Source organism: Borostomias antarcticus (assembly GCF_949987555.1).
Source record: "Borostomias antarcticus genome assembly, chromosome: 1".
Lineage (NCBI taxonomy): Eukaryota > Metazoa > Chordata > Actinopteri > Stomiiformes > Stomiidae > Borostomias > Borostomias antarcticus.
Window position 1 is genome coordinate 36,319,640 of NC_140234.1, and position 26,540 is coordinate 36,346,179.

The 26,540-nt window shown below is 47.9% G+C and overlaps 2 protein-coding genes across 4 annotated transcripts in view; both read right to left on the reverse strand.

Annotated features, from left to right (window-relative positions):
- exoc3l2b (exocyst complex component 3-like 2b) overlaps nt 1-5,904 on the reverse strand; it is a 33,539-nt gene extending 27,635 nt beyond the window's left edge. For 2 of the 3 annotated variants that reach the window (XR_014630457.1, XM_084438325.1), the window contains exon 1: nt 1,037-1,388. The gene's annotated coding sequence lies outside the window, so the exon portion shown is untranslated. Of the gene's footprint in view, nt 1-1,036; nt 1,389-5,766 lie in introns of those variants that run through there. The other variant, XM_084438326.1, reaches the window with a different exon arrangement.
- Nucleotides 5,905-10,418: 4,514 nt separating this feature from the next.
- Nucleotides 10,419-24,914, reverse strand: ppp1r14ab (protein phosphatase 1, regulatory (inhibitor) subunit 14Ab; the record flags this gene model as incomplete). Its single annotated transcript, XM_084443638.1, has 4 exons — nt 10,419-10,556; nt 12,242-12,274; nt 12,929-13,009; nt 24,717-24,914. 4 exons carry the CDS (start codon nt 24,912-24,914, stop codon nt 10,419-10,421), a joined length of 450 nt encoding a protein of 149 aa, XP_084299764.1.
- Nucleotides 24,915-26,540: the final 1,626 nt, after the last annotated feature.

Genomic DNA, 26,540 nt, shown 5'->3' on the forward strand with positions numbered 1-26,540 from the left:
TGTACTAGTCCAGACTCGCCATTGGAAACCACACTCATACTTAACACTTTATATGCAGAGTACTCAGTGTGTGTGTGTGCGTGTGTGTGTGTGGGTGTGTGTGCGTGCGTGTGTGGAGTTGTGGAGGCATAAAAATTAGCTTTAGTTAGCTGAATCTGGTGGTATTTTCTTTTGCAGGAAGTAGAAAATGTCACCGTCAGCTCATTCAGAGTTCAATTCTCAGTTGAACAGACGGTTCTAAACCTACCACAGCAGTGATGAAGTATTAACTAGCATAACAATCTATTACTCTGGACCTTGAGCCTCATGGCTTTCTCAACATACAAGCAGAATAATTGCAAGCATGCTGATGATTCAGGAATATTTCTCTATACTGTACTTTTTTCAGCCTAGGTCAAATAAAAATGTAGCTACAAATCCCTCTGAAAAAAGACCATACGAAGAGTGTGGTAGCCTGCTACCGTTGGGAAAAACGTACATAGCCGACTGTAGGGTTAAATTGGTAAACTATATCCTGTTATTTGATACTGCAAGCAGGACTCGTATCTATCTTATCTATATCTTCCATCAGGACCGCAATGGAAATAAGTCATGTGACTTTGTTGCGATATCCTGACGCATTTTAGTACGTTAACCTAGGCTGGATTGGATTGGATTGGAAATGTTTATTTCAGTCATGCACCCCGGACAGGGTGCCCGTAAGGACTTACAAGACACATCAATAGTAAACATAGACACAACATAGTCAAACACAATCATTCCACAACAGACATTCCATTACAATCAAAAGTTAACTTATAGCTCCAGACATCTTCTTCAAGCCATATTACATGTAAATAATTTTGCAGTTCTTAGAGTCCATGCTCTCTTAATAAAGGTAGCAGTAGTGAAAATCTCTTCTAGGCATTTGTGTATTGTATTTAAAAAAAAAAAAAAAAATTGTCAAATAAAATCAATGAATCAACAGTCACAAATGCAGAAATATTCATGTCAATTCAAAGACAAGACAATACACAAGACAAACAAATTCACTCACTTGAGGGATTCATATTGAAGGCTCACTCGTCCAAAACTTCAAAAAGGTACAGACGGCTAAAGGTAAAATCCAAGAGTCCGGACTGGGCTGTCTCGTCAGGTGAGGGAAGAAACTGCCCTGACCACCACAAAAAGTTTCTAACTCCCACTCTCTCCTCCTCCTCAACGGTGGGCTGGCTTATTCTGCTCAACGTTGCTATCACTCGCAGAGAGCGACAGATAGGCTAGAGCGATCTAATCGAAAATCGTAACATTCCCTTCGTCAGTGGCCATTCCAGGTAGCATAAACTGATATTGTGTAGGCTATTTATTTCCCTAACGTTTCCTGCATGAGGCGAGCTTCACGGTGTAGAATGGCTTTATGCCCCCGAGGTTATCCCAGTCCGTATACCCTATACACTCCACTGCCTTCATACAGCCCGCCTGGAAACGGGACGGGACTCCCTCTTCAAGTCGTGGTAGTCGACCAGGTGCGCGTGTACGCAGCAGTGAAGGATAGGCGCCGCGCGCTAGTTGTACTGCACAGAAGAATGCATCGCGTGCCGAATTCAGTGCCAGTATCGCCCATAGGGGAGTCGACACGACGATATGAGGGTTTTGTCAGACGAAATGACACCACACAAAAAACACTCGTTTTGTGTGACTGAACAGCCGTCACTCGTTTTTTGTGAAATCTGGAATTTGCGCGTCTGGAGCCGATAATATGGTAAACATTGAGAAAGCTCAGCCGCTATAAACAAAGACCTGGCACGAGGAGAGGGTGCCCTTGCGCCCCAGATGACCCGGAGCAACATTTCAACATCCCAGCCGTGGAGGCTACAGCTCGCGAAGGTCACGGGGTCATTTCTAAGAGTCTGACAAACAAATGAATAAATGTCAAATATTTGTCTCACTCACCAGGGTGAACACTTGACATACTTGAGAGACTATTTTAAACAGTGTTGTTTAGAAGTGGGACTGAACAGCCGTCACCCGTGTTGTCATATTGACTATGAGAATGGGTGGTTAGGGTTGGAGGCTGATACTGATTATGGCACTGATTAACATAGGTCTACCACACACAAACACACACACACACACACACACACACACACACACACACACTGAGTGACTCCCAGTCACCTTGACTCGAGTGCCAGTGCCTGCAGTTAGGAACTGAGAGTTGTGTAAGTGAGGTCGCTACCTGCCCAGTCATGATATGATCTAATGTATGAGAGCTTACAAGGATCCAATGATCTATATTTATCATATGTACAGGGTACAGGTACTTTGTGTAATGCATATATGGGCTATCATACACCACAGGATGGATTTGCCCTGAGACACAGAGGAGGTATGCTATGGATGGCAGAATGCACACTATAGTGACCCATTGTATCGTGGCTATGAAAGGTACGTCTGTATGTGACATGTCCAGGTCACATCAGTTCCCTAAAGGCATAACTAATCAGTTACAGAGCCAAGATCGCATTTATCTGGGGGGGCTGTGTGTGTGTGTGTGTGTGTGTGTGTGTGTGCGTGTGTGAGAGAGAGTGAGTGAGTGAGTGAATGCACAGTGTAGGCCTACTGTGTTTGAATGCATCATGCATGCATGTGTGTATGCATGTGTGTGTGTGTGCACGCATGTGTGTGTGTGTGTGTGTGCACGCGCGTGTGTGTGCGCGTGCGTCCGTGCGTGTGTGTGTGTGTAAGGTGACGAGAGGGACAGGAAACAAGTCAACTGGCATCACATCTAAGGGTTGGAGGTGTATGAAGAATCCAGAGAGAGAGGCTATTCCTCTGTGTGCCTTGGCCTCAGAATAGAGGAACCCGCCTCCATCAGGCCCATCTGAGGCTCGGGGAACAGGAAACAGCAGTGCATAACAACTGAGTTCTTCTTCATTGGGGAGTGTGTCTCTCTACCCCTCTCACAGTGTCATCAGAGTTCATTCAGAGGCCGCATTTCTAGTGTTTCGCAATCTAACGTCTAACTGGTCAAGTCTTGACAGGCCTGAGAGGACAGATCGGGGGGGAATGATTTTGGCGTGACACGGGTGTGAGAAGCAAGGCGTGAGAAGCAAGGGGGAATGATTTTATTGTCAAACACACCGAGAGTACATGATGTGTGATGTTTATCTTGCTGCGGGTTGATAAGCATCTTGAGAGTGGATGATTTATGCTCTTATCTACTCACCATCCTATCATGTGGAAAATTCCTCACACTGTTGACTCGATGGCATGGTGAGTTTCGTTTTGTTGACGGGGGGGGGGGGGGGGGTGCTGCGCGATTTGTTGACGGGGGGGGGGGGGTGCTGCTGCGCGATTTGTTGACGGGGGGACAGGCCATTCACTGCGGGCCAGGCCAGTTGGCTCTCTAACGGCCCACGCAAATGACACCTGAAACTAACAGAGGGAGGGGTGGGGCCTACATATGATTGGGCCAGCCCAGTGTCAGTATAGAAAATGGACCAATGGGCCGCTGTCCCTGCTCTATGGGCCGTTCGTTAGCTCTTTTTTTTTTTAGATCGGCCCACAAGTAGGTCCGGCCCACCGGGCATTTGCCCGGTACGCCACATGGCCAGTCCAGCCCTGCCTCTGTTACATAGGCACAACCTGACCAGTCCAACGCAGACGCAGAGGATGTGCTGATCAGAAAGAGGACACTCTGTCATTAAGGAGGCTTGCCTACCCTTTCCAGCCAATCAAACGCTCTTCCTTGTTTGTCGCCACGCATGGCTGCACCTGTGGCTTCGAGTCACCGGGGGACGCTCCAATCATAGCTCGCCTGCATCCTGCGCCAGCCGCTCTACTCCACTGAGTGAAGAGCTCGTATTCCGTGGCCCGGGTGTAGCAGTTCATGAATCTGTCTGCATCCCTGTCAGCAGGAGGGGTCGGGAGGTTATCCTCTATTATAGCTGACTGCACTAGGTAGTGTAGCATCCTGAACCAGCACAAGCTGCCAATCTTGGCAGAGGGCTGACGTCAAAGTGATCCCGGAGCACACGGAAGTCTGTCCGCGGGGTTCTGGTTTTGTGGTTCTGCGTTCTAAATCGGTTGGAGCCGCAGAGGAAGGTGTCCGTCAGCAGGCAGCCCGGTGTTACGAGGGGAAACCGTAGAGAGAGAAGATCTCCTGCACGGATACGTTTTCTACCATCTGCCACAGCGGACTGAGATTACTTCAATGTACCCTAGTGTATATTAGTGTAACTAATATCACACGTTTGGGTCTTGCTTTCTTTCAGGATAGTCTCTCTCTCTCTCTCTCTCTCTCTCTCTCTATCTACCCCGCTCTCTCTCTGACTCCCCCCCTCCACCCACCACCTCTCCTAGTATTCTTTCACTTTTTCCTTCCTGCTCTGAACATGTAATGATGACTCTTGTTCCGCCCACCTCGCCAATATGACATGTGGTCGCGCGTCTGGCAGACACCTCGCTCCCACCCCTCTGCTCCATGGTGACCATAAGATCACTGGGTGGTGGTCGACTTATTTGGGCTCCAGTTGCTTTTGTTGGTCCTGGAACTCGGTAGTAATGCCCAAGTAAAACAGCAGATATCCCGACGGTATTATTGTAACTGGCACTTTCTATTGTTTGCCTTTCAAAACTTGTTGTGTGTAAACTAAAGTGAATGGCAACTGCTTTGTTCTGGCACTAGGTCTACAGAAATCTTGGAAGTGGACTTGTTCTCAAATCCAGTGACTGTCAGTACCATGGCGATACGAAGCTAGTCCGGTTGTTAGTTATTTGAAGTAGTTTGTTGTTTTCCACACAAACCTGCTTGACAACATGCCATTGTTCACATTATTCCTCATCATTAGGCTGTATTGGACACGTCACATTTTTCACATTGTCTGGTTCTGTTTTTCTGAGGAGTGACTGCTGGGGTCTTGTGAGTGGATTTCTCGTGCGTCACAACGTGCACATAAACAATAAACCAACAACATCATCTGGGAGATCCCCCGACGCCCATAGCTATCTATGAGTCATCACCATGGCGGCCGACGCAGCCAGATTGTGGATAGGCCAGCATAGAGGTGTGACAGACCAACCATACACAAAAAATCAACCAATCACGGGCCCCTAAAACACCAAGGTAAGGCGAAACCAAGATAAAGTATTTTAGATGTAGGCTTACTGTACTGTATGTGCATACAGGACTAAACAAATCACTTCTCCTCCATGAAAAACAAACAATTATGTCTGTCTGCAGTTTGTTGTACATCTCTATGTATGAGATCTACATGTGTTGATATGCCAGTTCAGAGAATCAGGTAGGCTAACATAAGACTGATCTTGGCAGCATTCTAATGATCATGCAGGCTATCATGCAGTTCATATAGTAAGAACAGGCACACACACACACACACACACACACACACACTCAAAGTGATATGCGATACTAGCAAACGGAACATTCAAAATCTCTGCATGCTGTTCTCACATTGACCTATGTTCTGACCTGTGTCCAAACCTTGAGTGAGAATATGCGCGCGCACACTCACTCACACACGCACGCACGCACGCACGCACACACACACACACACACACACACACACACACACACACACACACACACACACACACACACACACACATCACTCTGTCTGTGAATGGAGCGCTCACTACGGTCAGCCAGACCAGAGACACCCATACAGTACAACATAATCAGATTCGCTGTCACAGTCCCAGTCTCCTGCGTCTGTCCACACCCCTCCCCTGGCCAGAGATCGGTGACTATGGGCCGACCCTTACCTTGTTATACTGCAGAAAAGAGGATCCCGGTGAATCTCAGAGCAGAGGCATTCCTGTAGCACGCGTGTGTGTGTGTGTGGCCCTGGAGGTCCGAAAATGGAGTGTATCGGTCCGAGAGAGGGTGTGTGTGTCTGTGAGGGATGTCCCAGCGGGCCTGCGAACAGGGAGTGTGTGTGTATCCCTGAAGGTATGTTAATGGAGAGAGAAAGTGTGTGTGTGTGTGTGTCTTTGGGTCCGCAAGCAGAGTATATCCCAGAGGCCGGACTGCAGGGCTGCCTCTGACCACTTCCTGACTGGACTGTTTTGTAGCGGCAAGACGATGCTTTTTCCTGAGGAAGTGGCCCCCCTCCCTCCCTCCCCCTGACCCCCCCCCCCCCCCCCCCCCAGCTCCCCTTAGCAAGAACGCGCTCCCCAGGGAGAGGAGAGCTGATTACGCTAACTGTATCTGCAAAGATAAGAGGGAGGGTGGGGAGTAGATTTGAACTTGGACTTTCTCTTGTTTGGGTGGTTTGTTTTATTGGTTTGTTTTATGCATCTCCTGTGGGCTGGACAGACACCACTCAGTCATAATGGCATATATCACTTTCTACTCTCTCTGTCCATCCTATTGGATGTAATACCCTGACTCTTCCTTTGACTTTAGCACTACGCGAGGCTCTCAGATGCTTGTTTAGAAAGAGATGCCATGAGTTCTGGTGAGTAATAGTACTCTTGACTTCTTATGTTGAATCTACTTATTGTAAGTCGCTTGGGATAAAAGCATCTCCTTAATGATTGTAATGTAACTGACTGTAATGTCATATTCATAGTCTTTGCTGAAGCGTGGTTTGTATGGCAGAAAAGTAGACCTTTCCTATTCCCAGTAACAGAGCTCGGAGCTGGAGAGGGGAGGGGGGAGGAGGGGTGAGGAGAGGTGAGGAGAAGATCTGACGGTACGGGAGATGAAAGGTGGGGTGAGGAGATGGGAGTAGGGAGAGGCAGGAGAGACTTGTGAGCGGTCGCAGACTTCACATGTGAATGATCTGGCCTGACGGGGTCTTTGTTTGGGGCCCCATGTTTGTTTGTGTGCTTTAAGCATCTGTGTGACTTTAAGGATGTATTTATGCGGAGGAACAATGCACTGGGCATGCTAACCCTCTCTCTAGTCTACTGCATGCTACCCCTCTCTCTAGTCTACTGCATGCTACCCCTCTCTCTAGTCTACTGCATGCTACCCTTCTCTCTAGTCTACTGCATGCTACCCCTCTCTCTAGTCTACTGCATGCTACCCTTCTCTCTAGTCTACTGCATGCTACCCCTCTCTCTAGTCTACTGCATGCTATCCCTCTCTCTAGTCTACTGCATGCTATCCCTCTCTCTAGTCTACTGCATGTACCTCCATGCACTATTTGGTGATAAGTGATGTCCTGTATCAATAGCAGCAGCCCTCACTGAGGTAGAACAGTCAGTTAGCGTCTGACGAGGGACCATAACACTGTGGCATGAACCGGATCTAGTTTTATAGTCGTTTGATAGGTTCAGTCGTCGTTCATATTTATGTAATAAAAAAATTGTGATTTGTGAATGCTTGTCTCTGTGCTTCATTTAGCTGGAGGCTTGTGTGTAGGAAACATCATGGCTCTAGTTCCTATGGAAGTCCACCTATTGTATTTATATTCTGCTACTCTTGCACTTTGGCTTCAGCAATAGATGCTCTTAGTCCCGTGTTCATGGGAGATCACTTGAGTTCTGGTGAGTAACAGGCCTACACTGACTATGTTAAATGCTTTGGATAAAAGGGTCTGCCAAATGACTGTAATGTAATGTAGATTAAATGTAATTGCATTGCAGTTACTACTGTAACGTTAACTACTACTGTATATTCACTGTGCTGTCACGGTGGCAACTATAGTTAATTTCAACTTTAGTAAAAGTGATAGCTACCGACATTTCAGATACAAATTCAGAATTATCTATATACTCACATTAGCTATCATTCTTACATCCCCATCCCATACGTCTCTCACAGAGGATTGAGAGTTAAACGCTGTGTCAAAGATCTCCACAGCCTCTCCCTCAACATCACTGACCGTCTCGTAGATTGAATTAAAAATAATATGTTGTGAAAATATAAATGCTAATAATAATATTAATTTAACTACATAAGCTAATCTAGACATGTTGCTGGCGTTATCCGAATTTGCTTGGGCAGTTAGAAGTTGACTCATAAACTAATAGATTTCTTTCTTTTCTTATTTGTTACATCGGCAAATGTAGATGTCTTTTGTTGCATCACAATGGGTGGATTTTCAGTCTGGCTGGTTAATATTATGGAATACTCAACATAGTTCATGGAATACTCAGCATACAGTAGTTCGCAGTAGTAGGCCTAGTAGTAGTAGTAGTAGTAGTAGTAGTAGTAGTAGTAGTAGAAGTAGTAGTAGTAGTAGTAGTAGTAATAGTAGTAATGTCCTCAGACATTACAATTGTGTCTGAGACAGGTTTCACTCAGTCCAGGGATACTCCAGTCTGTGCACAAAGGTCATGGAGGGGGGAGGAATGACTCTTCTTTATGCTCTTTATGAGACCTTCATCAACCCCCCCCCCCCTCCCCCACCCTCACCCCCTCCCTCTCAAAGAACCCATCCCCCATTCATAAGGAAGCACCCGTTAGACCCAACTGCCATCAATCAATAACAGCAAGGTTCATTAATGTCCATCCAGGCGGGCCTGGCTCTGTTCAGCCCTCCACACACACACACACACACACACACACACACACCAGGACATATTCTTTAATACCAGAGCAGGAGGAATGTTTACCCTACTCACACAGTCAAAGGTGTGTTGATAGGACACACTCCACTCCTCTCACAACAGGTTTCTGTAGCAAGTTATGGTCAAGGCGTCACTGTGACTGACCTGTTGGATGATCGTTGAACTATGCTTTGATAAAGGTCCCAGAGACTAAAAATTAAAGGCACAATGGGTAAAATAATGTCTTTCTTTGTGAGTTTTCTTTCTTTGTGAATCCCTAGTGTTGCAACAGGTTGAGTATTAGCTGAGGTCTTCAGGGGACATAATCACAAGTGTTCTACCGCCCTCTACTGATCATTTGCAGTACTGTCCTGTTCTGTGTGTATTTGTGAATCATTACAAATTGTACCACCAGAGAGCGTTTTAACCACTGTAGAATCCTGTTCTATTACCGTATCCCAGATCCACCTCTACACCCCTGGCTCTCACTGAGACCTGAGAGAACTGGACAGCTGTGAGAATTGTGGCGAAACGTCCACCTGGCACATTAGAATGGAGCTGTTATCCTGCCTGTTCCAATCCAGTCAGGTCTCCCTGCAAGTGCAAATGAGGTAGCTAGAGGCTTTTAGAGTATGACAGTTGTGGTGCATATCTGGACCTTATCAAAATGTGAATAAACCTTCTTACATGGATTCTATATAAAATTATGAGAAATAATTACATTTCATAAACAAAATTCAAATCCAAAACTTTATTTAAAATCATATACAAACAACACAACCTGTCAACAAACAACTACAAATGTACAAACCATGTTGAAAATCATGTTATATAAAAATGACAACACCAAGGATAAGTAACAGAGGTTACCTGAGATGGCACACGGGGCAGCCAAGGGGAGCATCAATTAACACAATGAAGTAGACAGATACACTTTCTCAAGGGAGATAAAGTCACACCCCAGAGATGAACAAAAGACGAGGGTGTCAGTGAATATAGTAGCTAGGTCAGCGCGTACGTGCTATTCCAGGATGTGCTCACTAAAAGGAAGGGGATATCTTATCTATTATATCTCTTTCTCACAACATCTCTGGCAGGTGAGAGTCTAGCTTTCTGGGTATGACGCCACATAACTTAGTCCACCGGTCACTAACCATATTAGTACTGGACTGTACTGCATACACTGAGGGGTTAAATCAATACACTTTGGTGTGGTCAACTCATAGGTCAACTGATATCGTTGACAGCTCGAACAGGGCAACAGCCCTTTATGTTGGTTTCTATGGAACAACAACAGTCATATTCATGATCTGTGAGTGGCAGTTGGGATTCAAATCCAGTAATACTGCTTGGTCTCAATGAAGAGAATGAGATAAATAAGAAATGTGCCAATATAGATTACAGCAAATGAAGAAAATATAGACACACAAGTAGAGATGGGGACCCGGCAGACAGAAGCGTATTATACACACGTTTATCTTTTCATCACTCAATAATCTTGAAATGAAAATAATTCATTTGATTTGACATCATACTGTAGGTCACAGAGGTCCTAAGCTTGCAGAGACTGGTGGTGGGTTGTGGTTGTGAGGATCATGCTCTTTTCTATACACCTGTCTGTGTGTGTGTGCGCGCGTGTGCGTGCGTGTGTATGCACAGACGACATCTGTATGAACAGAAGGTGTCATGTCGGGCAGCGGGCTGAAATGCGAAGGCCTGCGTGTGTTTATCTCTGTGTATCGGTCTCAAGGTGGGCGTACGGACCACCCCAGGTGTGTGGACACACCACGTAGTAGCATGCTACATTACCCATAATGCAGAGGTCCATAGCATCAGGCTGGTGGGTGGGATGGAGGAGGTGTTGGGGCCCTGGGATAACTCCTATCGAGGGAGGACCAGAGGAGGCTCGGGGGTCTTTAGTGCAGCACCTCGCTGTCTGCGGAGCTCTGCCGGTTGGGGAAGATGTGCAGCTGGGGGTGCTCTATGCCGTCGTTGTGGAGGTCTTCCTGCTTCTGCAGGCCCTGGAGCTTCAGGACCAGCTCCCTGACGAACACCTGGTGGCAGAGGTGGACAGGGGGGGGGGGGGGTAGTCAACAATGAGCATGCTCGGAATGTAGTGCATTATAGGTAATGTAGTGTGCTTCACAATCTGTCGGTAAGGAGACTTGGTGCATCATGTGTGTTTGAATATGTGTGTGTATATGTGATTATATGTGGAGAACTGTCAACATACAACATTGAGGCTGACTGTGAAGGACTTTCAGTTGAAACAGTATGAAAGCTCTGTGAAGAAACAAGAGACTGCTAAGTGCTACTAAGTGACAGTCACATCTGTTCCTCAGACATGAAGAGGGGATTTCCGGTGGCGGTGCCATGTGAAGACGTGTTTCTACCGAGCTCCTCACTGGAACTGCTTTTTAATCTGGAAGCAGCTAATTAATGTTATTATTTTTCGAACCACTCTAACAAATTAGAGACTTTACATTACTAGCCAAATATTTCGATTTTTTTCGAGAATGTCTGAGAAAAACCAGAAGAAAACGGAGAAGCCTGCTAGCAACAAGGCGAGCCAAGTGGCTATAGCTCCGAGGCTAACTCGAACGCGCCCACGCAGCCCAGTGACAGGACGGACGCGGGGCAGGATGCCATCCTTCAAGCGATAGCTGAGCTAAAGACTGAACTGATCACTAAAGCGGAGACACAAACGGCTGAAATTCAGAGTCATGTAGACCAGCTGAGAGCAGAACTTAAGCTGGCTAACGACAACGCGGCCGCCAAACACGAGGCTCTGGATAAACAGGTGGTCGCCCTCGAGACGGCAGCGAGCAGCCATTCAGATTCGATCACCGCTCTGCAACAGGCCATGGCTAACGTGCAGAAAGACCTCGCTACACAGAAGGCACGAAACGAAGACTTGGAGGCACGGTCACGCCGCTGTAATCTACGCATTACTGTGATAAAGGAAGGGAAAGAGAACGGGAAGAGTCCCAGAGACGTGAAGAGTGGAGTGAGAGAAAAGCTGAATCCCAATCTGAGTGCGCAAACCGCACTTGCGGCCCCTCGCACTTGTGGCCTGAGCACTTAATTGACGTCAGCTGGAAGGGCCAGAGGGTGCAGGGCCGTGAATTAAATGGGACAGCACTCCCAGTTTCGCTCAATGCCCCTCCCACTTCGTTTTCATTGGCTACCGCGTTCCTCCGACGCAGAGGCTGCTCTGACGCTCCCTTCAGCTCTGCAAATTGACCGATTGACGTCTGTTTTAATTTAATAATAATTAAAAAATTATGTTGGGTGGGATATGTTTGCAGCATGTGGATTTCAAGATAAATGTTGTGTTATCTGCAAATGTCATCATTTATGTGTGATGCACTCGGATCATGACTCGGATGCACTCAAGCACTGTGTCACATGAGACGCGGTGGGCTGTGGGTATTTTCTGCTCCGTGAAATTGCGGACTTTCGGTAAGTGCGGTTAAAATGCGCAAAATGGCGGCAGTGGCGCACTTGTGGATTTAGCGATTCCGTTTTGGGACTACCCTGAGCCCTTGTGGACTTAGCGGGAACGCGCATGTAAGGCCACAAGGCCGCGAGTGCTCTGCACTTTCGCCTAAGTGCGCGATTTGGGATTCAGCTAACGAGTGTGAATGAGGAGAGCAAGAGAAGAGGACGAGAGGGGTGTGTGGGAGGATTCTGAGACTCTAGTTCCACTTCCCCCAAATACAGGAAGCAGTTCTCTCACCTCGGTGTTGCGGCTGCAGGTGTGGAGAATTTCCTGACAGAAAGAAGAGAAGAGGAAGCCATATGAGATGCCTGCTAGCTAACGTTCATCCTTAACATTTCACTGTGTTAAGGAAAATGTTACATAGATGGTAACAACAGTATATGGGGCGGTTGTGGCTCAGGAGGTAGAGCGGGTCAACCGATGATTGTAGGGTCGGCGGTTCGAATCCCACATGTCGAAGTGTCCTTGGGCAAGACACTGACCCCAATAAGCGGGCTAGCACCTTGCATGGCAGCTGCTGCCATTGGTGTGTGAATGTGTGTGTGAAGGGGTGAATGAGAGGCCGTTGTAAAGCACTTTGGATCAAAGCACTATATGAGTGCAGTCCATTTACCATTACCATATCAACTGGAGTATGGCTATAGAGAGACTGTGGAGATCTGGTCTGTGGGTGAGGTATATTACCTGGAGCCTGTGTGTATTGTCTGTGGGTGAGGTATATTACCTGGAGCCTGTGTGTATTGTCTGTGGGTGAGGTATATTACCTGGAGCCTGTGTGTATTGTCTGTGGGTGAGGTATATTACCTGGAGCCTGTGTGTATTGTCTGTGGGTTAGGTATATTACCTGGAGCCTGTGTGTATTGTCTGTGGGTGAGGTATATTACCTGGAGCCTGTGTGTATTGTCGGTGGGTGAGGTATATTACCTGGAGCCTGTGTGTCCTCTCCTCGTCACTCTTCAGGTCCAGCAGGTCGTCAATGTTCACCTCCTCCGGCATCTCCTCTTCCTGGACACCGGGGGACAGACAGACCATCAGACAGACAGACAGACAGACAGACAGACTGACCATCAGACAGACAGACCATCAGACAGACAGACAGACAGACAGACAGACCATCAGACAGACAGACCATCAGACAGACAGACAGACAGACAGACCATCAGACAGACAGACAGACCATCAGACAGACAGACCATCAGACAGACAGACCATCAGACAGACAGACAGACCGACCATCAGACAGACAGACCATCAGACAGACAGACCATCAGACAGACAGACCGACCATTAGACCCTCAGACAGACCACCTACACTGTCTTCCAAACTCACCCATCTACAGACTTGAATCGATCAGACTGACCACCACCCCCTGTACAGCTACTCACCCCCCCTCCTCGCGTGTATGTACTTGTGTGTTCATGTGTGTGTGTGTTCGTGTGTGTGTGTATGTGTGTGTGTGTGTGTGTGTGTGTCCATGATAGATGGTGTTTGGCGTAGGCTGGCAGTACCGGACTAGAGGTGGGTAGGAAATATAAACCCACTGAACAGATGGTTCCTCTCCTGTCCATACAGAGTCTCTCTCTCTCCCTCCCCAGTCTCTCTCTCTCTCCTCCCAGTCTCTCTCTCTCCCTCCCAGTCTCTCTCTCTCCCTCCCCAGTCTCTCTCTCTCTCTCTCCTCCCAGTCTCTCTACCTCCCCAGTCTCTCTCCCTCCCCAGTCTCTCTCTCTCCCCAGTCTCTCTCTCTACCTCCCCAATCTCTCTCTCCCTCCCCAGTCTCTCTCCCTCCCCAGTCTCTCTCCCTCCCCAATCTCTCTCTCTCCCTCCCCAGTCTCTCTCTCTCCCTCCCAGTCTCTCTCTCTCCCTCCCCAGTCTCTCTCTCTCCCTCCCCAGTGTCTCTCTCTCTCTCCCCAGTCTCTCTCTCTCCTCCCAGTCTCTCTCTCCATCCCCAGTCTCTCTCTCTCCCCAGTCTCTCTCTACCTCCCCAATCTCTCTCTCCCTCCCGTCTCTCTCTCCCTCCCCAGTCTCTCTCTCTCCTCCCAGTCTCTCTCTCTCCCTCCCCAGTCTCTCTCTCTCTCCTCCCCAGTCTCTCTCTCTCCTCCCAGTCTCTCTCTCTCCCTCCCCAGTCTCTCTCTCTCCTCCCCAGTCTCTCTCTCCTCCCAGTCTCTCTCTCTCCCTCCCCAGTCTCTCTCTCTCCTCCCAGTCTCTCTCTCTCCCTCCCCAGTCTCTCTCTCTCTCCTCCCCAGTCTCTCTCTCTCCTCCCAGTCTCTCTCTCTCCCTCCCCAGTCTCTCTCTCTCCCTCCCCAGTCTCTCTCTCTCCCTCCCCAGTCTCTCTCTCTCCCTCCCCAGTCTCTCTCTCCCTCCCCAGTCTCTCTCTCTCCCTCCCCAGTCTCTCTCTCTCCCTCCCCAGTCTCTCTCTCCCTCCCCAGTCTCTCTCTCCCTCCCCAGTCTCTCTCTCTCCCTCCCCAGTCTCTCTCTCTACCTCCCCAGTCTCTCTCTCCCTCCCCAATCTCTCTCTCCCTCCCCAGTCTCTCTCTCCCTTCCCAGTCTCTCTCTCTACCTTCCCAGTCTCTCTCTCTCCCTCCCCAATCTCTCTCTCTCCCTCCCCAGTCTCTCTCTCCCTCCCCAGTCTCTCTCTCCCTCCCCAGTCTCTCTCTCCCTCCCCAATCTCTCTCTCCCTCCCCAGTCTCTCTCTCTCCCTCCCCAGTCTCTCTCTCCCTCCCCAGTCTCTCTCTCCCTCCCCAGTCTCTCTCTCCCTCCCCTGTCTCTCTACCTCCCCTGTCTCTCTCTCCCTCCCCAGTCTCTCTCTCCCTCCCCTGTCTCTCTCTCCCTCCCCTGTCTCTCTCTCTACCTCCCCAGTCTCTCTCTCTCCCTCCCCAGTCTCTCTCTCTCCCTCCCCAGTCTCTCTCTCCCTCCCCAGTCTCTCTCTCTCCCTCCCCAATCTCTCTCTCTCCCTCCCCTGTCTCTCTACCTCCCCTGTCTCTCTACCTCCCCTGTCTCTCTCTCCCTCCCGTCTCTCTCTCTCCCTCCCCAGTCTCTCTCTCCCTCCCCTGTCTCTCTCTCTACCTCCCCAGTCTCTCTCTCTACCTCCCCAGTCTCTCTCCCTCCCCTGTCTCTCTCTACCTCCCCTGTCTCTCTCTCTACCTCCCCAGTCTCTCTCTCTCCCTCCCCAGTCTCTCTCTCCCTCACCTTCACTCTATCCTTTGTTCTCATCCCTCTACCCCCCTCCCCCCAGCAGAGCATCATCAGGCTGTTTATCCAGCAGTCTGGATTCTCTCTCCTCATAATGGACCATTTTCATGCATCATTAACCCGAAGTCCCCGCCCCATTTCTGCAAATACCTCTGTCATCATTACTAGCAGGAACCACAGAACCCGCAATATAGCTTCCGCTCAAACACTCAGGCCATTCTCTTTTATTATTTAGTTATTTATTTAATATCCTCCGAGTCGGCTAAGTCTGCCCGCTGGCTGGTGGAAGAGTCAAAGGGGAATTATTCAAGCTATGCCGTTATCAACAGAGATGGCTAAATATGAACCCTGATGGTCGGAATCTGGTTTGCCTTTTTATGGAAGTCAGTCCGGGAGCACGATGATTATATGGTCATAGAAGAGGGCACTGGAAAGATCACTGCAGGAGATAACCTGGGGTTGATGCTATAATCCTACCCTCACCTGACAGCAGGTGTGTGTGTGTGTGTGTGTGTGTGTATGTGTGTGGGGGTGGGGGTCGTGCGGGGGTGCTTGCTCAAAGGTGTGTGTGAGACGCCACAGAGATGTGATTCTATGTGAGTGTGAGCCCCTATGCTACTGTGTGTGTGTGTGTGTGTGTGATGCCCGTAGTGCCGCCCTCTGAAGGTCAGTGTCAGAGGACCCAGGCTGTATCTGTCAGAGCTGTCTGTCCCCTGCTGCCCAAACCCCTGGTCTGTGTTTCATCTCCAAATGCCAACGAAACTCGGCCTTCTCTCACGTCTAGACACACACACACACGAACACACACACGCACAATAGTAAGCTAAGCACACACACTCCCGCAAGTAGAAGTTCATACGAGGCCCTCTTCCCCCGCCTCCTCTCTCTCCACCTTCAAACAGCCAGAAGATAACTGACCAGCAGCAGATTAGTATCCATTTCACAAGGTGCTGATGAAACAAACGTGTAAACATTTAGACCTTGGCCTTGGTACCAGACTACCTAATTACCCTGTGCTAATTATACAGACGGTCTGTGTGCCGATTAAAGCAACACAGTACTTCTCTCTCTCCTCCTGTCCTCCTCTGCTCCCAGCAGGAGGCACAGCCCAGAACAGAGGCGCTAATGATACAAACAGTCAGCAAACTGTCAGTTAACCACCCCCTTGAGCATGTTGTTGGGTAAACACTGTCTCAGTCCAGTGTGTGTTTGTGTGTGAGAGTGAACGTATATCTGTCTCTGTGTGTGTGAAACCAAACACAAACAGTGGCGTCACCGTGAGACAATCACCGTGAATCAGCTGTTTTCTTTGTGTAAATCCTAGCCTGGATCGCGCACGGTTGCCCATTTCAGAATAACACGCACCCTCACTTCCGCCCTGAAAAGAACAGTATCGTTGAGTCACACTCCACATGAATCCCATGACGACGTTGCTGTCATTTACCAAAATACTTTCAACACTGTCATTAACTAAATGCTTTCTAATCACATACACTACGGTAGCAAAGAGAACTTTATGATTTTATTTATGGTGACCAGTGGGTTGTATAGGTGGACAGTGATACCATGGTCCAGCAGCAGACATAATATTGGCAGTGAGTGAGTGAGTGAGTGATGCTGGTATTTAATCAGTGGGTCACAAAAGACTGATCAGAAAATGACTCTGACTCCGCTCTTCTCTTCCTTGTTCATCTCCGATAATCATCTTTCCTCCTCCACCTCCTTTTCCTCCTTCCTTCCTTCTCATTTTACTCTTCAACTTCCTCCTCTTCCTCCTCCTCCTTGCCCAAGAAGCCAGGGTGGTGGGAGTCAGTGATTCAGTCTTCCAGGGTGGTGGGAGTCAGTGATTCAGTCTTCCAGGGTGGTGGGAGTCAGTGATTCAGTCTTTCAGGGTGGTGGGAGTCAGTGATTCAGTCTTCCAGGGTGGTGGGAGTCAGTGATTCAGTCTTCCAGGGTGGTGGGAGTCAGTGATTCAGTCTTCCAGGGTGGTGGGAGTCAGTGATTCAGTCTTTCAGGGTGGTGGGAGTCAGTGATTCAGTCTTCCAGGGTGGTGGGAGTCAGTGGTTCAGTCTTCCAGGGTGGTGGGAGTCAGTGATTCAGTCTTTCAGGGTGGTGGTGGGAGTCAATGATTCAGGCTGTGTTACGAATCGCATATTCCATACTATTTAGTGTTTTAAAAAAGGATGTAGTACGTCCCAATACATAGTATGCCATATGGAGTATGGCAAAAATACCAGGATGTCCTACAACATCCGGTCGTATTTTGCAGTATGCATGCCAGCACACTTTTCTGGCTATTCTGATCCACAATCCATTGCACAGCGGAAATTACGTCACGTGTGCAAGTCGTGACAGCTGTGGACGAATGTCGCTTTATGGACTGTGACGGATGTGGGCACATTTCAAGGCGCAATGTTATGACAAAGTGGTACGTCCCAATTACGTACGCATTAAGTACGCATACTGCGTGAAAAGTGTGTCCTTTCTAGGGGCAGCTGTAGTACGTACTGGTAGTAAAAAGTAGAAGTAGGCGATTCGCATGCGGAACGCAGGCTTAGACTTCCAGGCTTAGTGTCACTACTCCGGCTCCCAGGGAGCAATTTAGGTCATGTTACTTCCAGCCCAGTGGTTTGTGGGTAATGCTGTTTTTGTTCCCTGGCTTCTCTGGTGTCTGCTGCACCAACTCCAGCTGGGCACCAATTTGAAAATGCAGTGTGTGTGTGTGTGTGTGTGTGTGTGTGTGTGTGTGTGTGTGTGTGTGTAATGTTTTCCACAGCCACCACCCTGATATAGCTTGTGGCCTGCCTTGCCCTAACTGTTGACAAAGGTATAGGTCAGCATGCATTGTCCGGTCTGAGGACTGGTGGATAGTAAATGTATTTAAAGGACAATTCTCGTTTTTGACAACCTGGACCTTATTTACGACATATTATAAGACGTTTGACTCACCGAGATCACTTTGGTGTAGTTCGGAGGCATGTAGAAGAAATGTAAAATCCAGCGCGAGCCAGTATATCCATGTAATGGCGGTGGTGGGGGCACTGAGAATGCAGTTTATAAAAATCTATTTTCTGCCGCGAAACGGTTGTTTTCATCAATCTGTCTTGATGAATCGCTAGTTGTGCTTACATAGAGCATAACTGTTGTGGTTTTCACATGCCATGATCTTTAGAAACGTCTTTCGAAACAAAATAGCTTCCTCACTTGCTCCAGCACTAATGCGCACAGCGCGCAATCGTTGCTCCAGCACGCTGTGCGCATGCGTGCTGGAGCAAGTGAGGAAGCTATTTCGTGTCTAAAGACGTTTCTAAAGATCATATTACAGAGGCATGTGAAATACCACAACAGGCCTATGCTCTATATGTAAGCACAACTAGCGATTCATCAAGACAGATTGATGAAAACAACTGTTTCGCGGCAGAAAATAGATTTTTAGAAACTGCATTCTCAGTGCCCCCACCACCGCCATTACATGGATATACTGGCTCGCGCTGGATATTAAATTTCTTCTACAGGCCTCCGAACTACACCAAAGTGATCTCGGTGAGTCAAACGTCTTATAATATGTTGTAAATAAGGTCCAGGTTGTCAAAAACGAGCATTGTCCTTTAACAGGAAAGGGAGGAGCCGCTCTTTAAACACACATTCTATATTTCCATATAGTGCGATCGACCTTTTGACAGGCAGGGGTGTCATGATTCAATCAAGGGACAAAAAACAATCAATACCCAGTATTAATTGTGTATGAGTCAGCCATTCTAAACACATCTCACAGACACTGTAGACAGACATACTGGCATGTGGACAGGTTATTCTCATTCATCTCATTCAACATGTATATGTATTAAAGGGAGATTCCACTGCAAAATGAAACTTAGTCAGACACTTTCAGAAATATATCAGAAATAGATACAAAGGTAAACCCATCATGAATAATGACAGAATCTTACACGTGATCGTCTTTGAGTGTAACGCCCATTTAATGTGTGAAGGCTTCACAGAACCTTCTAGAACTGAAGAATGGAATTCGCCGCCTTCGGCCTACTGGCTTATTCATCAGTCCTGTGTAAGAGCGTGACTCATCAGGGCTGCGCAGGGTAGAGGAAGCCAGATAGTGGCATCCACCCGGCGGCCATGCTACTTCACCGCCGAGCGACCTTTGGAGCTAGCTGACGTTAGCCAGACACGACGTCCCAAACTATTTTCGCTACGGCGGGGTCGTCCTCTCAGAGCTGCAGATACGTGCGCTGGATGGCGAAGGTTGCGATCCGAACGCTGCCCTGCTGTCACCTCCTCTCGTTTCCTCATCCAATCAGCTAAATAATGGGATTCTCTGATCTAATTAGGGCCAGTGATATACAGTGCATAGCGCTGTCATTAATGTTAATGGCTTGGTCGTGGGAAGTGACAGTCTCTTGTGCTGTGGGTCAGTGGTTCTCCTGTACTAACCTGGAATAACCCTTTTGTTTACTTTGCAGCTGGCTGTGTTGACGTGAGGCGTTTGCTAGAATGAGTCCGGTACTTTCCGCAGCACCGGTCCCTCCCTCCCTCCCTCCTCCACCCCGATATTCAGAGTGTAGTCTGTAGATCAACACAGAGACACTATTTATCACCGACGGTACGACTTCCTTTATAAATGTGTCATCGCTGATCCTCTCCATCTCCGGTCTTCTCTCCAGCTCTCATCCTCACATCTCCGACACGCTCTCCCTCTCTCTCTCTCTGTCTCCCTCTCTCTCTCTCTGTCTCCCTCTCTCTCCCTCTGTCTCTCTCACCCTCTCTTTCTCTCCCTCTCTCTCTCTCTCTCTCTTTCCCTCTCTCTCTCTCTCCCTCTCTATCTCTCTCCCTCTCTCTCTCTCACCCTCTCTCTCTCTCTCACCCTCTCTCTCTCTCTCACCCTTTCTCTCTCTCTCATCCTCTCTCTCTCTTTCTCTCACCCTCTCTCTCCCTCTCTCATCCTCTCTCTCTCTCGCTCTCCCTCTCTCTCACCCTCTCTCTCTCTCCCTCTCTCTCTCTCCCCCTCTCTCTTCCTCTTTGTCTCACACCTGTTTTTTCTCCATCCTGCCTGTGCCAGACCTTGCCATCTGTTTCCATCTCTCTCTCTCTCTCTCTCCCTTTCTCTCTCTCCCTTTCCCTTTCTCTCTCTCTCCCTTTCTCTCTCTCTCACAATTCATAGCCAGTATTCCACAGCTCTCTGCCTCGTCACACTTCCCAGTATTGATATTTCTCTCTATCTTTAGCACTAGGTTAAGCTCTTAGTCGCTTGTTTAGAAAGGAGATGAACTTATGAGTTCTGGTGAGTAGTAGCACACTGACTACCTATGTTAAACGCAATTATTGTAAGTCACTTTGGATGAAAGTGTCTGCTAAGTAACTGTCATTTAATTTGCTCTTTCTCAGGCTCTGTATCTATGCAGATGTCACCAATCTCTGTGCATGCATTGGGAGTGGTGGCAGCCATCTTCTTCTCCTCTCCTCTTCTCTCTCCTCTCCTCTCCCCCTCTCCCCTTCCGTACCCCCGGGGGATGTAGACAAGACAGACATGGCTGTCCCCTGCTGAGATTCTAACAAGACATTGATACACACACACACACACACACACACACACACACACATCTGCATACTCATTACTATTCAGCTCAGTGCCATCAGATGTTCCCATCTATCACTCCTTGCCATAGGCAGGTGTTACTGGGCTGGACCCACTTTCAAACCATTCCCTCTCTCTGTCTCTCCCTCTCTCTGTCTCTCTCTCTCTCTCTCCCAGTCTATCTGATCTCTGCTCTGTCCATGCTATGCTGCTGTAGCGCCTGAATCCCCCCCCCGCCCCCCGGGGATTATTAAAGTCGTATCTATATGTACGTTGTTTCTTACTCAAAACAAACGTTTTGCCTCCTAAATCCTAATCCTAAAACTCACATGTTGTTGCTCCATTTCCCAGTATAATCCCAGACTCATATCTGTCATTCGTACACATTACATCTGCTGAGCTTAATAGATGGAGAGTGACCAGTGAAACAGCGGTAATAATGCCTTGGATGCATGAAGGAGCTGTAGCCTGTCTGGGATTAAAGCCAACAGAAATAACCAGCTGCCTCGCAAGGTAACTATAGAAACCCACTAGTCATGCAACGGTGGATCCCTATAGGTTATAACCTATCCCAGTCTAGCGGGCTAGCCAGGTCAAGTCAAACTTTATCTGTATAGCACATTTAAAACAACCATAATTGACCGAAAGTGCTAAACAGGATAACAAACAATACACATTATCATAATAAATGCACACAATAGCAGTAATGGTAAATGGACTGCACTTATATAGCGCTTTTCTCACCCCTAAGAGACAAAGCGCTTTACAATGGTCTCTCATTCACCCATTCACACACACACTCACACACCAGTGGCGCCAGCAGGCCATACAAGGCGCTAGTCTGCTCACTGGGAGCAATTGGGGGTTCAATGTCTTGCTCAGGGACACTTCGACATCTAGACTGGAGGAGGCGGGATTCGAACCGCCGACCCTATGATCATTGGACAATCCTCTCTACCTCCTGAACCACAGCCACCCTGGTACAATTTTAAATGATGTAGACGGGTCTAGATCAACTCAAATCAAATGCCAACGAGAAGAGGTGGGTCTTTAATAGTGACTTAAAAATCCTTAGGGTCTGGGCAGTTCTAATGTGGATAAGTATTATTAAGTAATTATTCCAGAGATTGGTGGCAGCAACCATAAACGCTCGGTCACCTCTATTTTTAAGCCTGGATGGATCTTGGAACATCTAGTTGCAACTGGTTAGTCGACCTCTGTGGTCCAACTGGAGTATGATGGCGCAAAGGTCCAGCTAGATGCCACGGAACCAGCCCATTTAAAGCCTTAAAAACAAGCGATATAATCTTAAAATCACTTCTATTCAGGCAGTCAGGCAGGCAGCTACACATCCAGGCGGCCATCTAGCCAGTCAGGAGGTCAGCCGGTCCACTCAGGGTCTTAATCCAGACTGTGTGACTGAGCATTGATGGGGTGCTGCTGACACAAGACTAATGGACCTTGATAATAGGCCATGCAGCGTACCAGGCTTAATGCTCAAGGCCAAAACAGCGGGGATGGTAGTGTGCACATGTGTGGGTGTGTGTGGAGGAGGGGGTAGGAATGACTCTCTTCTTTGTGCTCTTTGGTGGTGACATATGGGACCTTCATCACCCCCCCCCCCCTCCCTCTCAGAACCCATCCCCCATTCATAAAGAAGCACCCGTGAGACCCAACTGCCATCAATCAATAAGAGCAAGGTTCGTTAATGTCCATCCAGGCGGGCCTGGCTCTGGTCAGCCCTCCACACACACACACACACACACACACACACACACACACACACACACACAGGCTTCCACCTTCCTGCAGGGAGGGGGTGGGGAGAGGGTCGGATAGGAAATGAGTCTGGTGGAGATCTGATTACGCTGTCATCATCCCATATGAAGAGTGGACAGTATGCACACTCATTAACATAGATATACAGATACAGTAGAGTGATTCACAGCTGCTCGTGGGGGGGGGGGGAAATGCATGTGTGTGAGAGTGAGGGAAAGAGTGAGACAGAAGTCGGGAGTGCGAGAGAGAGAGAGAGAGAGAGGAAGAACCTACTCCCTGCCGTGGTTTTTACTACCACTGCTACATTAGTACATGTATTTACTATGTGGTGGTGAGATGTGCATTAGACACTGAAGTGTTATTACTGTGTTATTAACAGCCTAAGTCTTATTACTGTGTTATTACCAGACTGATGATGCAGCCGGAGAGTCACTCACCTCAGAACAAAGAGAGGGTCCAGCCCAAGGGCTTCAGACTTGTGTGTGTCTGCTCATCTCTACTGTAACAACCAAGAATCTCTTCTAGTCTTTTGTAAGGCGGACCTATTGCAAAACAAATAGCATTTCCGACCCCCCCCTCCCAATCTAGTCCCTTTATTCCAGCCCCTCAGCAGTATGTACCCCAAGTCTTAACTCCCCCTCCTAATCAGCCTCCTCCATGCCTTGGGCCAAAGCCCAGCCCAGACCCGCCACCAACACCCCCCGGGCCACGCCAGCCACACACCAGGTCCCCCTGACCCACTCAATGACTTCCTGTTTGTTCCCCCAGACACGCAGTGACTTCCTGTCCTGTCTGGTCCACCAGCTGCCCATCTCTCCTTCTGGCTGTTTGTCCATGTAAGGCGAACGAGCGCCCTGTCCAGCCAGCTGACCAGTGGACCAGCCTCCTGTGGCCCAGCAGCATACTAGACGTGTCTGGGAACACTTCACTTTCCAAGCCCACCCCTCCATAATACATCCCACCATGCCCTGGGGACCTGGACATTCTTTCCAACACACACAGTCCTCGTTAAAACATCTGCTAAAATCGGCCACAGCAATTGACCTTTCGCATGCAGCAGGATGTGTGCCAGTATCTATCATTTAGAATAGACTATAGTGCTATTGCTTAATCTATTCCCACAGGTGGACAAGAGACTTTTGCTTCCTCGTTATGAAAACGAGGATCAGTTCTCCCACGGGTCCACAGGTGGACAAGAGACTTTTGCTTTTGTCATGAGGACAGTTCTGCTAATACAGTTCCTGGTGAGAAGAAACAATAAGCAGAAGCGATTACCTGCTGGACAATAGAAGAACCCTCCTTAAAAAGGGTTCCATATAGAACATTTCCAGTGCCATCTTTGCAACTCTGAAGGCTTCTTTCTGACCTGAAAACAGTTATATATAGGCCTACTGTAGAACCGATCTGAAAAAGGTTCTACTGTGGGGAACCTTATATTTCTAGAGGGGTCTTCTGTTGTTACAAAAGGTTCTCTATAGCACCTTTTTAGTGTATACTGTACAATCTACTGTAGGCCTATAAACTACTGTATGAACTTGTTGACTGACCAGCTGTTTTCTACTGCCAGTGCCCCTCACTTGATCAAGCAATGACATGTAGAAGGGGGTACAAGCATGGAGACCCACCCATAAAACATGGATTAACCTCGTTTACCCCTCATTTACTCCACACCTCACAGATGGTGATCGAGCCACACTGAACGTGAATCTGAATTTCTCACAGTAATTGAATTGTCATGTAGCTATATGCCAATGACCTGGCCTATATTCTAGATACCGTAGGCTAGCTCATCTAAAACTCTCCCTGTAGCCTACGTATCCAACTATTGGTGCGCAGAACTATTCATTAGAACGATCAAGTCATCTCTGCTTTGAAGATAGGACGATGCGCCAGTGGAGTCCGTAGCCGGCGGCTTCTGTCAACTCGCTTTATGTCACTCACAGGACAATGATGCTAAGGCTGACTAATCATGCGCAAAATAATATACCAGAATATATAGCCTAGCCCAGTAGTACTGAACATATAATATTAAATATTGTTCTTTTAGTAGCCAGATGAACATGCTTTTCCCCGTTCACATTAGGTATAATATTCTACAGTGGGCTATTCTTTAGACTGTAGCCAGTATTGGTCTACCGGTATCTGGGACTCACCCTGCCCAGATAGAGCTCGTCCAGACCACAGTCTATCCACTTCTCCACGTCCAGGCGCCTCTGGAGCTCCTTTCGGTTGTATTTCACCGTCACACGCGCTTGCCTCTTCTGGATGCTCAGCCCCGGTTCCCTACCGGCACCCCTGCTCGGCGAGTGGACTTTGCTGTTACATCTTCGACCGACCCGGTTCGCTGCCATATCGTCTACGGATGGATGGCGAACACGTGCACACCCAGCAAACCGAAGGGAGTGAATGGATGCGGTCAGTGCGTAGTAGATCAATAGACGGGCGCTAGAGGTAACAGTTAAATCCAAAAGCGAGGTGCGGTTGCCTTCACTGGGTCCTAGTGCCGCGAAATACGCTCCCCCTCTCAACCCCCCACGCCGCGCGTCTTGGTGAAGTGAATAATTATCCAGTTCTCGAAACAGAGCGCTACATTTCCCGAATGCTGAGAGAATTGTGCAATTAGATTGATTAATTCCGGGCAATAGACGATGTTGCTCAAGGCTATTCTTGAACATTTTACTGTCATTAATTTCTTCATATGTTTTACTCAGGCCACGAGTCATAAAAATAAAATTGTAAACGATTCAATGTCACTTCCTTGAACAATACAGATCCCAATAGTTTATTGTGATGATGAGCAAGGTGTTGAATGTGTCAAAAGATCTGTCTCTGTCTGTCACACACGCAAACACACGCACGCGGCTATGGCTGGGTAGAGCGGGTCGTCCAATGATTGTAGGGTCGACGGTTCGAATCCCGGGTCCTCCTGTCCACATGTGGAAGAGTCTTTGGGCAAAACATTAAACCCCAAAATGCTCGGACCATGCATGACAGCTGCCACCATTGGTGTATGAATGGATGAATGAGAGGCCATTGTAAAAATTCACTTATTTGAACAAAATGAATAAGAATGCTGTTTATAATATCTGCTATTCACATCGCGTTAAATATGTTAATTAGCGTTATAACGTGTGAAATGTCAAACGTTAGCTTACGTTAGCCGTTAACACCTAGCTAGCTGCTAGTTAGCTAGCTAACTGCTCCATTGTATTGTAGGCTGACGTTGTGGATGCCAGTGCGCCCTGTCTGAGAGTGTGACCACATTTATGATCACCCTATATCTGTGTGTTACAGGTATGTTTTCCTTAATTATTGTTCACTTAAAAAAAGGGATCTGTCATGTACTATTTTATATTTTATAACTTTATTTTTATTCTTTGAAATTTGTACTTTGTAAATTATACACTATACGATCACAAGTACCTTGCTACTAGTTAGGTAGCCTGTTTAATTTAGTAGCTTACATATTTATTATTTCTCTCATGTGCCGAAAGTCTGAGAAGGGGCTGACGTTGTGGATGCCAGTGCGCCCTGTCTGAGAGTGTGACCACATTTATGATCACCCTATATCTGTGTGTTACAGAATAAATGCTGATTGCTGACAGACCCAAGATCCCGCCTCCTCTGCACATTTTTATACAGCCAGACAAAGACTGTTTATTTGTATTATTATTGTAACAAGCCGTTCTAAGGCTGTTACATACGCACACATTTTTTCGTGCTTTTTTGCATTTGCATTTACAATTTCGTCCATTTATGAGCATTGAAACTATATCCATGCACACAGTATATAATTGTATCACAGTGTTTAACCTTGAGTAAGGTGTTGTTCATCGTCACTTCAACATTAGCAAGTCTGGAGCACCACCTGGTGGTTGAGCTATAGGATGGCGCTGTGTCCTGCTCTGTGTCCTGCTCTGTGTCCTGCTCTGTGTCCTGCTCTGTGTCCTGCTCTGTGTCCTGCTCTGTGTCCTGCT